At 37.6% G+C, this 16155-nt stretch overlaps 1 protein-coding gene across 1 annotated transcript; it reads right to left on the bottom strand.

Annotated features, from left to right (window-relative positions):
* Positions 1-3180: 3180 nt before the first annotated feature.
* On the bottom strand, positions 3181-15773 carry LOC134651022 (sodium-dependent nutrient amino acid transporter 1-like). Its single transcript, XM_063505996.1, has 13 exons — positions 15695-15773; positions 11721-11988; positions 11236-11455; positions 11007-11050; positions 8747-8894; positions 8104-8182; positions 7611-7714; positions 7233-7419; positions 6510-6686; positions 5788-5887; positions 4837-5004; positions 4214-4308; positions 3181-3447 (listed from the first exon to the last, which is right to left on the bottom strand). Exons 2-13 carry the CDS (start codon positions 11926-11928, stop codon positions 3274-3276), a joined length of 1704 nt encoding a protein of 567 aa, XP_063362066.1. The 5' UTR covers positions 11929-11988; positions 15695-15773; the 3' UTR covers positions 3181-3273.
* Positions 15774-16155: the final 382 nt, after the last annotated feature.

The raw sequence follows: 16155 nt of genomic DNA, 5'->3' as shown, positions 1-16155 counted from the left end.
GGGCATCACTGGGAACCATGTCACAACATACTTATTATTTTTTATAACTGTTTTTGATCCATAAACTCCACTTAAATGAGCTGTCTTAGAAAACAGTTAAATTTTTATAAGTATGATTCGCCCTTATTATAGGCCACCCCTCGTAAGTTATCAATGTATAATCACCATTTTTATCAATATATATTGTGCGACGCTGCACGCAACGCACGCGCGTCGTTTGAGTGAGAACTTTTCAAGAAATTTTCAACATATTTATGGCTGTCGTTATCTTACGATTTTTAGATATCAAGAGATATTTTAACTAGATAGCTAAAGTTTTGAGAACAGTCGCGTGCGAAACTCGTTTAACATTCAATTACGTCATACGACAGGTAAGTAGGTATACCTATTTTAGATATTGGATATCTAAAGCAATCAATAATGATATTAACTTATAAATTAATCTAACTAAGTACGTCAACCAACTTGCCTTATACACAACTTGTACCCGCGAGTTAGACCGCGACTCGAGTCAACATTCCCGCGGCTGTCAAATTTGTCCATTTCTGTAGCATGCCTTGTACCCGCGACAAGTTGTGCTAGAGGTGCTGCTGATATGATAAAAGAGGTATAATAGTAAGAAAAAAACTTGATTTAACGTAGTAGACCGAGGGACGCATAGCACTTTAGCAATGTCACTATATAGTAGCCTTACCGCGAGCCTGACACTGACATATTCGCTAGCGTCTGCGTAAATTACTTTCTATGTATCTCTCGTCTTTCTAAGATGGCCACGCCACCGGAGACGATGCGCCTTGGTTTCAATGCACGTACAGTTAACCAATTTTAATCATAGTAGTGGAAGCAGTAATGCATCGCTCTCATACATAACCCATTTTTAGGGTTCCGTAGCCAAATAGCAAAAAACGGAACTCTTATGGATTCGTCATGTCTGTCTGTCTGTCCGTCTGTCTGTCCGTCCGTATGTCACAGCCACTTTTCTCCGAAACTATAAGAACTATACTGTTGAAACTTGGTAAGTAGATGTATTCTGTAAACCGCATTAAGATTTTCACACAAAAATAGAAAAAAAAACAATACATTTTGGGGGTTCCCCATACTTAGAACTGAAACTCAAAAACATTTTTTTCATCAAACCCATACGTGTGGGGTATCTATGGATAGGTCTTCAAAAATGATATTGAAGTTTCTAATATAATTTTTTTCTAAGCTGAATAGTTTGCGCGAGAGACACTTCCAAAGTAGTAAAATGTGTCCCCCCCCTGTAACTTCTAAAATAAGAGAATGATAAAACTAAAAAAAAATATATGATGTACATTACCATGCAAACTTCCACCGAAAATTGGTTTGAACGAGATCTAGTAAGTACCTAGTTTTTTTTTAATACGTCATAAATCCCCTAAATACGGATCCCTTCATGGGCGAGTCCGACTCGCACTTGGCCGCTTTTTTATTAAGCTATGAGCTTCACATATATATTCCTTGAGTAATTCTAAGTATTTTAAGTCCGGGAGGCAATAAGAAATGAGCGACTAGTCGGGGAGGCCGGGGTACAAAGATGACTTCGTTAAAAAAAAACTATTCTCGTCCTGGTGGCAAGTTTAGTATCATTTTCGTATAAACCGAAGACGTAGAATTCATTTCAGTTTCACAGTAATCATCTTTGTACCCCGCCCTCCCCGATTGCATAGGTATCTATCAGAAATTCGACGAGGCATTAACAATATGCCTAATGAAAGAAAAATGCGATCACGATTTGTTCAAGTGATCATTATGTTTTCATTAACGATGACAGCGCAATAATTATTGCGATTCGGGGTCTAAATATCGCAGATTATTCTATGGATTAAAAAACATAATTATGATAATGATTGATTGGTGTCTGCAGATTAGCAGAATCACATCAGTGTGCGGATGTTGGGGGCCGATCGTAAACTCCGTCAGATCATGAAATTCCTAGACGTATTATGTAACGCTGCCATTTCATGATCTAACTAGTGACCACCAGCCATATCGTTCAAACGTCTAACTCGAATTCCAAACTCAACTCGATTTTACAAAAAAAGGGTTCCATCGACGGGATTATTTACAGATTTCAATGAGCAAGAATACTCCTAATGGCCCACACGAGAGACCCCTCATATCCAGAGGTATACAGACAGAGGCCGATAGGGGTCAGACCTTGAAGAGAACGTTAAAAAGGTTGACGCCAGGCCCCTCTCACGACCAGGACCTAACACTCTACTGGATTCCCGAAAAAATCTTGTTATCACCGCTAGGTAAGACTTTTTCAGTAGATTGACCATGCAATACAAAAAAATCACAAGAATAGTAAGTGACACTAAAATAACAATTGTACATATTGACAAAAAACAGCATAGTAGCCACGTAATCTCAAACTTTCATCCGTCATAATAACAACCTGCGAAACGCGACCCTATTATTACTATCACTAAGACTCACTGTCCGTCTGTCTGTCACCGGGCTGTATCTCATGAACCGTGATATTATATGATGTATTTAATTTATGTTGCGGGTTGCCGCTATAACAACAAATACTAAAAAGTACGGAAACCTCCGTGGGCGGGTCCGACTCGCACTTGTCCAGTTTTTTCTTCTTGTTTACATCGGTGTCTTTCGATGACTTTCAACGTCTGTTGTTAAAGAGTCTCCTCGCTAGTAAAATAAATTCGTAACAGTAAAACTCTGATACGTTTGAAGTCGGTGCCAAGGCCAAGCCAAATCTTAAAGCACACACTGTCGAATCGAATGTTAGACCCCTGCCCTAGTGTGGTTTGATAAGAAAGAAAGAAAGCTCACCGTTAGTTGTCAGGAATTCTAGTTCGTTGGTATTAATTATTGACCAGTATTGTGTGAATCCGTAGTCGAAATCGTAAAAAACGGCCGCCACTTTGACTTACTACATTTTTGGGCCCGATCATAATGATTTTTTTTTATTTGAGGATCTATTTATTTTTGTACTCAAAAGACTTTTACAATTTCTCGTTTATGGCAAATCCAAATTCTCAGTTCGGGCCTAACTTAGTAGTTACCCATGTTACCCTAGTGTCCTGTAGGTACCCTGTACCCTGTTAGACTAGTGTCTAACATGGGTACCCGTATTTAAAAAAAGAAATCTCAAGATTGTCCGCTCAAGGACGGTAGGTAATTATAAAGCAGTAATATCAAAACTCGTATATTTAATTTGTCATTGTCTTTGAAAATATGTACAATAAATAAATTATGAACTAAGTACATTAATTTTATTGTAAGTTAAACTCCTCTTCTGTATGCGCCTATTAAACTGAGGCCTATGTGTTTGAGCTTGCTCGTGGTGCGTTTCTTCCTCGCCTCCTTCGCTTCTTCCTTGAAGAGGGCCCACTCCTGCCTCGTGGCCTTGTCGCTGGGGCCCCATGATCGCTTTTTGGTAAAGGCTACTTTGATTGTCTGTAAACGAAAAATGTAATTGTCAATTTCGTTTCCTATATAAAATTTTTGTTGCTGACTGTTGTTTTCTTTAACCAGAAGGCCCATCGTGAACATAGGACATTCGTTACATGTCCCTCTATCATTCTAAATAAAGAGCGATATAGAGGAACGCAATTTATTCTGCAAGTATAGAGAAACGCTGTTTTGTCGTAACGTGGTGCGTTAGCCAACATGCAATCGTTAACGCTCCGTAGCGGCCGAAACGCAACTGTCACTGTCGCGCTAGTGTGGAAGAGTAATAGAGAGATGACGATGATATGCTACTGAGCGTTAACGATTGGCACGTTGGCTACGCGCCCAGGCGGCCTAGCCAAGGTGACAATCGCTATCGCTTCGCCATCGAATCGCTTAGTGTCTCTCTATTACTCTTCCATATTAGTGCGACAGTGACAGTTGCGTTTCGATCGCTACGGAGCATTAGCGATTGATATGTTGGCGACGCGCCCAGGGCAGAAGGGCTATTTTACAATGCCATAATTGTTATGCCTGCCAGTTTTTCAAAATCTGTTTGATATAAATGATTCTACTAAATTGAGTGGGTTGCTAGTCAGGTAACTTATGTACTTGTAGCCGATTTATGACCAATACAAATTTGCATAGGTACCTATTAAAGGATTTTTTTTTTATTTTAGACTTCGCCTTTTCACTATATAAACTTGTAAAGTAAGCGACATAACGGTACACGCATTGTATTATTTGTATTGTATGAATTGTATCTACTTACCTTGATAAAGTTTCCAGTTCTGTACTTGTGCATTGTTAGGCCGATGAAGAGGGGAACCAGTGCAATGCCGATGAATAGAATGACATATCCAATTGCTGGAAAACAATGACAGTTCAAATTGTTGTTTTTTAGTTTAATTAATATTTTTGCCTCGTAAATATTGACATATGTGTGATTATTGTATACCTAGATAATTATTTAACTTATTACGGAAATAAACACATATTCGCATACAATAAGGAAGTTGATAACGGCCTTAAAGGGGCCCACTGATTAACAGTCCGCCGGACGATATCGGCCTGTCAGTTGTTCGGAACTGTCAACTTTTTGTTCTAACTGACAGGCCGATATCGTCCGGCGGACTGTTAATCAGTGGGCCCCTTTATAGCAGAAGAGATGAAAAGTCTATGAATAACTTCTGTCCCCGATTTTGACTGACGTTTGACAATAGGTAAATGTGCTTACCACAAAACGCCATCTAGTTCTTTCTCGAGTTTTTCTTAGAGTTTTACACCTCTTCCTCAATCAATAACTTTTTAACAATGGATGGGTTACCCCATACCCCCGTAGCGACTGACCCATTAGGTATCCGGTTCCAATAATGTAAAAAGGCTTTAACTTACAGATCGCAACATGCGGGAAGGCATCACCACCGAAAGTATTATTGACTAAGGCGTATATGAAGACCACGATCATCATGGCAGGAGTAAGGACGCCCCAACACCACCGCCAGTAGATGCCGGTCTTGAGGCCCAGCATGAACTCGATGTCCAGGCACACGTTCTCTAGACCTGTAGAATACAAATAGGGTTGGTGTCACATGTCATTTAAATATGTATTATAACTTATAATAGAGAGAATAATCGTACATTGTAGGATTTTCATCATATTTTATACTTATAATTATACGTGTCAGATGAGCGTGTAACTGTAAATTGATAAAAATAATATAAACATAAAATTTAACATGAGCAAGCTACCATAATCATAACAAAATGCTAAATTGTATGTTTATATTATTTTTATCAATTTACAGTTACACGCGCATCTGACACATATAATGATATAAAATATGATAAAAATTACGTACGATTCCTCTCTGCTACGCCGTAGCTTTGCCCATATGACCCAAAGCAGTATTCTGATTTTAAAATCTGTAATGGATTTGATGTTGATATGACATGATCCTGCGCGTTGATCGGTGCACGCTTACTTATTTAATGCACTACGTCTTCGTGTCTTAGGCATATCGCTCGTACATATTGGTGCATGCGCGCGAGATGCACTGCGAGTCTTGTCAAGGTCGTATTTTAAATAACGGGAAAAAATATGCTACGGGCTACGGGCTACGGCGTAGAACACCCAAAACATCTGCGCACGCAATGCTTTATGCCACCTATGCGTGAACCTTACCTATATGTAACATATATAAATTACAGAAAAACTCTAAGGGTTCTTAGTTCACTACGGAACCCTAACACAGCAGATCTCTCAAAAACATGATCATTTCTGTTAATAGTAATTAAGTATGTGCCTGATTATGAATTGAACGTTAACGTTGAAACAGTACTTACCGTACAGCCAGATAATTCCGCCGACTTCAGCAATACCAGTGAATAGTATCAAGAACGTTCCACCAAAGTGATCTATAAGCTCCAACACCCATTGACCGCCCTGAAAATAATTTTCTTATGAAACCCTTGCAAGTCTTGAAACAACAAAATAAGCTTACAGTTTGTCTACGCCGAGTCTTCATGCCAAAGTGTACTGACAAAGCAAAGCATATACCAAAGAATTATCAAAAGTAGAAGACTAATGTTTTTATGATCTCCAAGAAATGCGTGATACCACAAAAATGTAGGTACTTTATCGGGGACGTGACGCGTATGGCAGCTACCTTAATAGCCTGCAGAAATCTGTATTATATATACCTACCATTAAATTTAAAACTAAGTTTACAGTATACATATGGGGCTATTTTTCCGCACTAGTGCGTATTATAGCACTTTTCGTGCGATGTCGAAACTTTAAAGTGCCAAATGTACTGTAAAACGTTGTTCGATACACGTGCGAATAGGTAATTCGCAACTCGTGTCGATTTAAAACACTCCCTTCGGTCGTGTTTTAATTTATCGCCACTCGTTTCGAATTTCCTCTTTTTCGCTCTTGTATCGAAAATAACTATATCAAACGTTATCATGCCAAATATCAAAAATAGCGTCACGTACCTGACACTTTTCTGGAATATCCCGTTAGGTGTGAATGTTCTCGATTTAGGACGTAAAATGCAACTTACAGGTGTTACGTAAATGAGGCCGAAGGCGAAGCCGGCCGTGCAGCAGCATGCCGATATGATGATGGTGGGCACGCGCGGGAAGGTGTCCAGCAGCACCGTGTTGACGGCCGACAGCATGGCCACGGCCGAGCCCACGCCCAGCACCGCCATCATCAGGAAGAACAGTACGGAGAACAACTGCAAATTACGAGCAGGTACATCATTAGCAATTTTGGCTTAGGAATAGGTGGGTACATATTATATTTGAACAAGTACAACTGTTCAGGAGGAATTTTGCGGCGCTTTCCAGCTTCATTCCATGTCGATACGATATGTTTTTTTTTTTTTTCATTCGTTTTCTTCGATCGCTTGCAAGCAAAAATACGTATTCGGGCGTTTTTTTTTGTTGTCCCCTACACTTTTTTTTCCAATTTGGGATTTTTATGTTATTTCTACTCAGAATCACGAGGTCTTTCTATCCTAATAGGAGAAAAAAAGTGTCCCAAAATTTCCATAAATTTTTCGATCTTTCCATTCCGCGACCGCCATACAAAGTCTATGAAAAATGGTGACGTAATGGAAATAAAAACCTTAGGACACTTTTTTTCTCCTATTAGGATAGAAAGGGCTCGTGATTCTGAGTAGAAATAACATAAAAAATCCCAAATTTGAAAAAAAAGTGTAGGGGACAACAAAAAAAAAAAACGCCCATTCAATTTATGTCAATCATTTTTTCTATTGTACCTGAGGCAGGGGTGTTTTCGCGATAGCGTCAGGGTAAGATATGAACGCCAGGCCCGTGCCGCCATCACCAACCACGTCGTTCACCTCGCGGCCCAGCACGTGCGCCAGGTTCCCCAGGATGCCGAAGATGGTGATACCGGACAGCAGACTCGTGAAGGTGTCCAGGGTTGTAACGATCATGGCGTCTCTGTAGAAGATGATGAAGCTTAAGACTTTGTCTTATGGTCGCAAATGTCGCAATACTCGCAATTATTGCTATTTTTTTTTGCAATAAGGCCTCTAGGGCTCTTTCGCAAGTCATTACAATATTTAGAGTTATTAAACTAGTCTTTTTGATTTAATGTGTAATACTACTGTGCAGTGTGCAATCGCACTTACCTGTAAACATTTTGTCTGAAGCCGTTGTATGAAGAGAACATAATCATACATCCCGTGCACACGGAAAGAGAGAAGAATACCTGCGTTACGGCTGCGTACCACACCTAGGAATCAAACACACACACATAGACAACAAATTTTTGGTAATGAAAACCTGTTGGCAACATTTGACGATTATAGGTTTGTCCCACATCACACAAAAAAAATTGCGTGCTAACTTAGAATAATCTTACTGTAAAATAATTACGATAACTTGACTTAATCTTCTCTAGTGTAATAATGTGAAAGTGCCTACAGGCACAACTTTTTTCATAGTTTAACTTAGCAAGGTAATTTACAGAGGAAAATGGGGACTACGTTGGTATTGAGATAGGTAAACTATTTTCCATCTAATACTGCCGTTGCAGTGTCAATCATTATTGAATAGTTTCAAAATTCTCCCTACTCGGACAGGTCACCCAGTACAGTTTAAGTAGTAGGGGTTGAACCTTACATCAAGTTCGATGAGTTTATCCCACTGGGGAGTCAAGAAGAACAAAATTCCCGTCCCGGCTCCATCCAACAAACTGGTACTGAAAATGAGAATAATTACTGTAAATTTGATAATATTATGCTATCGTAAAATAGTAAATATAAAAAATTGGGGGAATAAAAAAAACACCTTTCTACCACCACCACATCAACATCTTGTATTATGTGCATTATGTGCACCAGCAAAGCTCGGTCACCCAGATATAAACTACCTTAATATGATAATCACACAATATGGTCCTGGCGCTCTGAGCTGGCAGTTACCTCGCTCAACGCATAATGGCTCCTCTACACGATGGGCCAACGCCGGCCACTCCAAGGGACGCATTTTATGCGTTAGAGGGAGCAAGTGATATTGCTATCTCATTCTACCGCATGGCTGCGTCCCTTGGAGTGGCCGGCGTTGGCCCATCGTGTAGAGGAGCCATGAGTCTAGCTGTTCAGCGGGGTAACGCAGCCAGCATATATCTTAGGGACCTTGCCGCAGGGGCCTTTTTTAGATTTAGTTTAGTTTGTATTTAGATAGTTTAATTGTAATTTTAAGTTGTTTTTATTTATTGTTTTTGTCTTGTTTTTGTACCTTATATATGAATAAATAATATTACCTGATCAACAGAATAATCATGACGATGTAGGGGAAGATGGCGAGGAAGTATGCGGCCTTTCCGGAGCTCTTGACTCCTCGTGCGACGATCAAGAAGATGATCACCCAGGATAACAGCAGGAACAGCACCAGGTACCAGATCGGGAGCCCTGCAACCACATCCAACCTCTTATTAATTTAAAGCACCATCACAGCCTAATCCTATCTTGGTGTAATTAATACGTTTTAAATTCCATTCTGTTGCAAGGTGCTATGGTTCACCAAGGTTAACACGCTCACTCCGGCACTGGGCCGAAAGATCTTATACAAAATATGGTTGAATGATACAAAGTATGGTATGATTAATTACGATCGTGTTACCTATTTTAGTCCTAGCGTTTGATGCCATAACAATTGTCAGCAGGAAAGAGCATGCCAGCGTTTTGTTGACACAGTAATCAAGATTCCTATATCATACCAATAATTTGCTCTTCTGTGTTTGTGCTTACGAATAAATTATTTCTATTTCTATATTTCAATGTATCTGGGTAAATGGGAAAATAACAATAATCTAATCAGTCCTCACAGAGATAAGAGTGATTATTCCCACTCTCACCTTATTCGATTTGGCGGAATAAATAACTAATTACCTATTAAATTGTAATTTTAGTAAGCTCTTTTAAAAATAATCATTGAAGTGTAACGTTTTTAATGGATTAACAATAATTTTGTTAATTAAAAATACGGCACGTATTTAACCGGTCAACTAATTAATCGAATTTGGGTAGTTTATAAAAATGGGTAAACAAACAAAAACGGAGCCTTAAAATATATCAATAGGTATGAGTTGCATTTTAATGCCGTTACAGCTTTTGATTATTTTTAGGCAGGTACCAAGTATTTCTTTGGCAACTGATTTATATATTGGAGACCATTTATGAAGCACATTTTAAAAACAAAACGGCTATCTATTAATTCAAAAATTAAGTTCTTATAAAATATTTCTTTGGTCATTACACGGTCAACCTAACACGCGCCTACGCCTCCTCGCTTTGCTCGTCGTCGCACCTATCTGTTGACTCTGGCAGGACACAGTGGTAACTATTGAAATTAGTAATTAAAAATTGAAAGATGGTATGGTATAATGGCCATTAGGTTTTTCATGATTAGGAATTTCGACTATAAGTACACTGACCATTGCGTATTGGTAAATTAATTTCGGTTTAAAGATATTTATTTTTCATAAGAAATTACATTTCACTTACACGAGAAATATATGTATACTAACTTAATATTATTATATAATAAATATTATAAATATTATAGGACTTTATTACACAAATTGATTAAGCCCCACGGTAAGCTCAAGAAAGCTTGTGTTGTGGGTACTCAGACAACGATATATATAATATACAAATACTTAAATACATAGAAAACAACCATAACTCAGGAACAAATATCTGTGCTCATCGCGCAAATAAATGCCCTTACTGGGATTCGAACCCAGGACCGCGGCTTCACAGGCAGGGTCACTACCCACTAGGCCAGACCGGTCGTCATATAATTAGTAAACAGTGAGCTCGGACATGGGTACATACCAGTTTGAGGTATTTTGTGTAAAAAGTGATATTTTTGAATTTAACTGCTTTCGTGTTAAAATACTACCTAGCTGAAACGATATGCTCAATCATGATTACTTATAGTTAGTTTTTTTTAGCATTAAGGTACACATCGTCAATTTAAGGTAAACAATCTTGACGTGTCTTTTTATTAAAAAATATTGAAAAACGCTTTAAAAAAATAGTTTATATTACTTATGAAAGCAAAACAATGTAAAAGATCGTATATGATTTATAATTCTAACATATTTGCTGTGAGTTATTTTTCAATGGTGATTTTTAATAAAAAGACATGTCGAGATCGCTTACCTTCTTTCTAATGCTAAAAAAACGAACTATAGGTGTGAACAACTAGATTGACAACCAAATTTTATGATTACTTTACAATATTAAGTAGTTGCCAATTTATTATTGTAGTCGCCAACCTATCACTTCAAATTCCCTATAAATTTTTTGGGTGAATTTATTTTGCTGCCAGTTTTTTTAACAATATGATGCTTATATTTGAGGCTAATATAAATTTATTGGCGCTAAAATATTAATGCACAGCCAAATTATATTATTATATGCCCAATGAAAGTTCCTGTTTAATAATTTTTAGTTGCCCGGTTAATAATAAGCCAAAAAATACTAATATTGTTGCCAATTCATGTATGTACTAACCAAGACCACCAGCAAGGGTGTCCTTCTGTTGAATCACTGTCCTCCTGTAAAATGAAAATAACAGCTAATTTAATATACGCACAGAATGCCCTTTACATAAACTGATATTAAGCAAACTGATAAAAGAGTTGTTCTTTTTCTTCTAGTACCTATGGAATATTTATAGATTCAATTTTTGTTATTAACAGTTGAAAAGTTACTTAAGTTGAAAATTCTAGAAAAAACTAACAAAAAGAATAGCTCGGCACTGCTCGTGCCGTTCTCAACATGGAACCCGACGCCGTCGTGGCCGGACGGCACGCACAGCACGTCGGTCCAGGCCTCGTCGCACACCGCCCACGGCAGCGTCCCTTGGAAGCTGAACACCAGGTAGTACAGGCACAGTGCGATGATCGACACGTAGTAAGATAAGATGAGGCTCGTGCCCATGGCCTGTGCGTAGCCCGTTCCTGGAAAGAAGATATGATCATACAGATATAGGTAACATTCAAAACCAATATTTTAGCCGCTAAATCACTATGATGCTACTGCTTTTTATTAATTTATTTAAGGAAAACATTTTTTCCAACTTTCTGACATGCTCAGACTACCATACTTTTCCCAGCATTTTATTTATTTGTTTATGCAGATTACGATTCAAATGATTTCAAATGATTAGTATTTGAATACCCATTACCCAAGCATAATAAATATATTATTAAAAATAGGATTAACCTTTCATTGCAGGCGACAGTGCCCAAATCTTCACAGAATTTCTTGTACTGAACTGGCCCATTGCACATTCAAGGTAGTACATGGGTTTACCAATGATGAAAAGTACTATAATGTAAGGTATGAGGAAGGCGCCACCGCCGTTATTGTACGCCACGAAGGGGAACCGCCACACGTTGCCGAGGCCCACAGATGTGGCTATACAGGACATGAGGAATTCGATCTGGTTTCCCCATGTTGCTCGCTGGGGCACATCTGCTTCTGGGTCCTCCTGAAATTATATATGTATATCCAGATACTTATATAAAGAGGCCGCAAAGCGACTTACCTTTTCGTCCATTTAGCTTAGCACTTAGCAGGGGAGCTAGAATTAGAACCTTTACAGTTTAAATTTTAAATTACCGATAGACAGAAATAAATGTCATATACTAAGAAAAAATGACCCAAGCCTCTAGTGTCGCCCAAGAATCGAACCAGCGTCCTTTGCTATCGCGGCAGGTGCCTGTTTACCTCTTGGCCACCGGGGAACAGTGGCATAAGTCGAATTTTTCCAAGTATATGCACTTCATAGGTACTGAAGGCTTATGGCGCCCCCTGGCCACCTCTAAGGTAGAACAGTATGGTTTATTTCAGTTTATAATTTATATAGTAGTGTGACTACTCGAAATAATAACAAATTAAAATATTTTCTGAAAATAATTTAATTTGCTCTAGTATGTAGAAAATAGACATTCAAAAGACGTTTTCAGTTCAAAAAATCAAATTCCCATTAAATAAAATTACGTGCTCTAAAAGCAAACTTGTGGCGGATTTGTGAAAATGAAAAAAAAAAACAATTTATTAAGACGAAAGGGGATGACCGCTTTTCCATACAAACGTAGTGCCCATTTTCCTCTATTTATATTATAGACATTATTCATTTGATTTTTTCCAATTTTTTATTATTATCACTACATAGTATAAAACAAAGTCGCTTCACACTGTCTGTCTGTATGCTTAGATCTTTAAAACTACGCAACGGATTTTGATGCGGTTTTTTTTAATAGATAGAATGATTCAAGAGGAATGTTAATGTATAATTTGTTAACCCGTGCGAAGCCGGGGCGGGTCGCTAGTATAACATAAAAGGAGCTTAATAAATATTTGTATGGACATTGTTTTTCGCTCCTAACTTTTATTATAGGTAGGAGAGTAATCAAAAAATCTAAAAATTGACCACGAAGGGGCATAGCTGTGATCAATATTTACTATTTTAATAAATTGTGTAGAACTACGTTTGTAAGAAGCGGTCGTCCACTGTCCGCTTAACCAAGAGCATCCGATTTTACAGAAAACTTGATATCCAATTTTTATAAAAATTTATTTTTATTTGAAATGGATCGAAAAATTAACAAAACTTCTATTTAACGAACATTAAAAATCGTCCTCATAAGCGAAGTCTGATTTACGTCTACAAGGTCTTTTTTCTTGTAAGAGGTGATTAAAATGTTATCATTTTTAATAGGTATTACATATTTAAGTTAGTTAATTTTACAAGTCATTTCATATATTTAATATGTATCTAAGTCTTAAGATTTACCTCCGACGTTTCGAGGACGGCGTTGTCCCCGTAGACGAATTTAATAATTGGTGTGAATTTAATAATGTGTAAAAATCGTGAAAGTTTAAATCAGTGCTATGAAATACTTTTAGCGATCTTAAAATAATATATAATTACCTATCGGACTTTTTTTTAAATAATCGTACTTGTATTTATCTATAGTTTTATCTAAAGAATTTAAGGATTCAGACATAACTACTTTATGCTTATTAACTACTTGCTACACAAGATAATAATACTAGATAATAGATAGATTTTAATATATTTAATGATGTCTGTGTCTCACAGAATATTTGTTATTAAAATTGTATTTTTTTTTTTACTTTATTTCTAGTGCTGTATGCATTTTTTGTCCTAAAGTGGATCATTTTTTTTCCCATAAATAGACTCTACGTCTTTAACGTTTGTTTTGGAAAAATATGTATGTCTTCAAATGAAGCGCGCAGAGTCCAAATGATATACAGGACCTATGTATCACTTATTAGGTACGTTCGTAATTTGAAGAAAAAGTCATGTACCTACCTAATAAGTTTTATGGTAAAAATAGAGAAATGATGTTACGAGCAATGAAAGACTTAAATTAAGGGTGCACATATAACGACCGGTCTGGCCGTGTCGGTAGTGGCCCTCCCTAAGGAAGCCGATGGCCCTGGGTTCGAATTCCGGTAAGGGCATTTATTTGTGTAATAAGTACAAATATTTGTTCCCGAGTCTTGCGTGTTTTCTATGTATTTAAGTATTTTTATAATAGGTATAGTATATCGTTGTCTGAGTAGGTACCTACTCACAACACAAGTCTTACTTAGCGCAGCCCTGTAGCACGGTCGCATTTTTATCGTTTGTCACGTTCTAACAAGTATGTAAGTGAGAAAGTGACGGGCATAGTGATAGTCGATAAAAATGGAACCGTGCTGAGCCCGCAGGGCTAGTCAATTTGATTAAGGATGTCCTACAATATTTATTTATACATATAGGTATATTTCTTCATCAAATAGCTTCGCTTTCGTAAAAACTAGTGGCCACACCAATTCCTGGGATTATTTGCCAAGCGGACCCCAGGCTCCCATGACCCGTGGCAAAATGCCGGAACAACGCGAGGAAGATGATGACTATGATGAGGTATATTTCTTCATACATTTTAACGCCGTAATATCACAAAATAAAACCTTAAAATTAAATTTCTGAGGGACCCTTGCCTTAAAACTATCCCGGTATTTCGGGATCCCGGGATCCCGGGATCCCGTCTTTTTAAACGCATTTTTCAATACCGGTATTTTTAAAGGCAATACCGGGATCCCGGTATTTTAAAAATGAGGGAAATGCGCAGTATAAACCCTTTAAACCCATTATATTCGGCTGTATCAAAAAGCTTACTAAACGCCAGACGCATCTAGAGTTAGACCAAGAAAAGTCTGCAACGATTTTGATAGCACGCGCAGTGCAAGTGTTATATTAAACGTCAAATGGTCTAACTCTAACTGGTCTCTAGCCCGCATTTTATTATTGAAACAAGATCGTTGCCTAATGCGTCATATAAATATTTAGTGGTTGGTGGTGGATGAATCCTGAAGTTATGTGAGTGATGAATATGATGATAGTGACATTAACATGAACATAATTAGTTGTTCTAATTTTATCAAAAAATAAAACGAAAGAGCAAGGATAACTGTAATAATGGCAAACCAATTTTGACGGAAATTTGAAAAAATGTTGTCTGGTTGGTTAAGTTGGACTACAAATGTAACTGGTGAGGTGAAGTCAACAAATTGGATAAAATTATTGCCAACCTTGAGTGTGAAATAAAATTATTGCAGATGGCGGCATTGATTGTTTATTGTTGTTATAGCTTTTAGGACATATCTGGTATTCCAGTGAGCCTTTTTAATTCCCCTTTTTAATAAAACTGTATATTTTTAAGCGATTCATATCCAATACCGGGATCCCGGGATCCCGGTATTGATGAAGACAGTTTCGGTATTAATACCGGTATTGTGAGAAGTCCGGTATTTGGAAGCCCTACTTAAAACAAACACACACGAGCGTTTTCCAAAAAAAGTGTACATGTCATTCATGTCTTCAAAATATTGACTTCTTGGGCTCATTTTACTCAGAATCATTTGTACATTCACGCCTCATACATGAAAAAATGTGTCACAAAATTTTGTATGAAAAATTTTTATTCCAGTGCGTCACGTTCATACAAATAAAAAAAATTTCATACAAGAATGTGACGATCAGGAACAGAAATTTTTGGACACATTTTTTTATGTATGAGGCGTGAATGTACAAATGATTCTGAGTAAAATGAGCCCAAGAAGTCAATATTTTGAAGACATGAATGAAATGTACACTTTTTTTGGAAAACGCTCACACGTACTTTCTTTTCATCGTTAACTTCTAGAGGTGGCGGTGGTTTGAATCCCGGTGGAGGGCGAGGAGGGCCCCCCGGCGGAAGAGGCCCTTCCGGGAATGCGTCGAAGGCGGCATTGTCTTGCTCTTTGCTCTGAAAAAAAAGTTGTACGTTGTTATAGAAACCCCTTTCAATAACTTGAGCAGCAGAAGACACATTTTGGTTTCCGTCTTCTCACGGCCGCCATTTTGATTTTTATTTGGTGAAATAAGTGTAAGCAGTGGAGACGTAGTGATTATATTATCTTTGCAGTGGAGACCAATGATATTATATAACCATAGATAGGTTATACTCATACTTGAGGAGCACAAAAAATATGTACTTCCATATTTATTTCTATGCCTATGAAGAAATCTGTTATTTTTGATTAATTTTCTCATTCCATCCATCTTTGTCACACTCGTTGTTAAACATAAGGTCGTCTCTTT

The sequence above is a fragment of the Cydia amplana genome, chromosome 9 (genome assembly GCF_948474715.1).
Source record: "Cydia amplana chromosome 9, ilCydAmpl1.1, whole genome shotgun sequence".
NCBI lineage: Eukaryota > Metazoa > Arthropoda > Insecta > Lepidoptera > Tortricidae > Cydia > Cydia amplana.
This window is presented reverse-complemented; position numbering and strand designations above follow the sequence as displayed.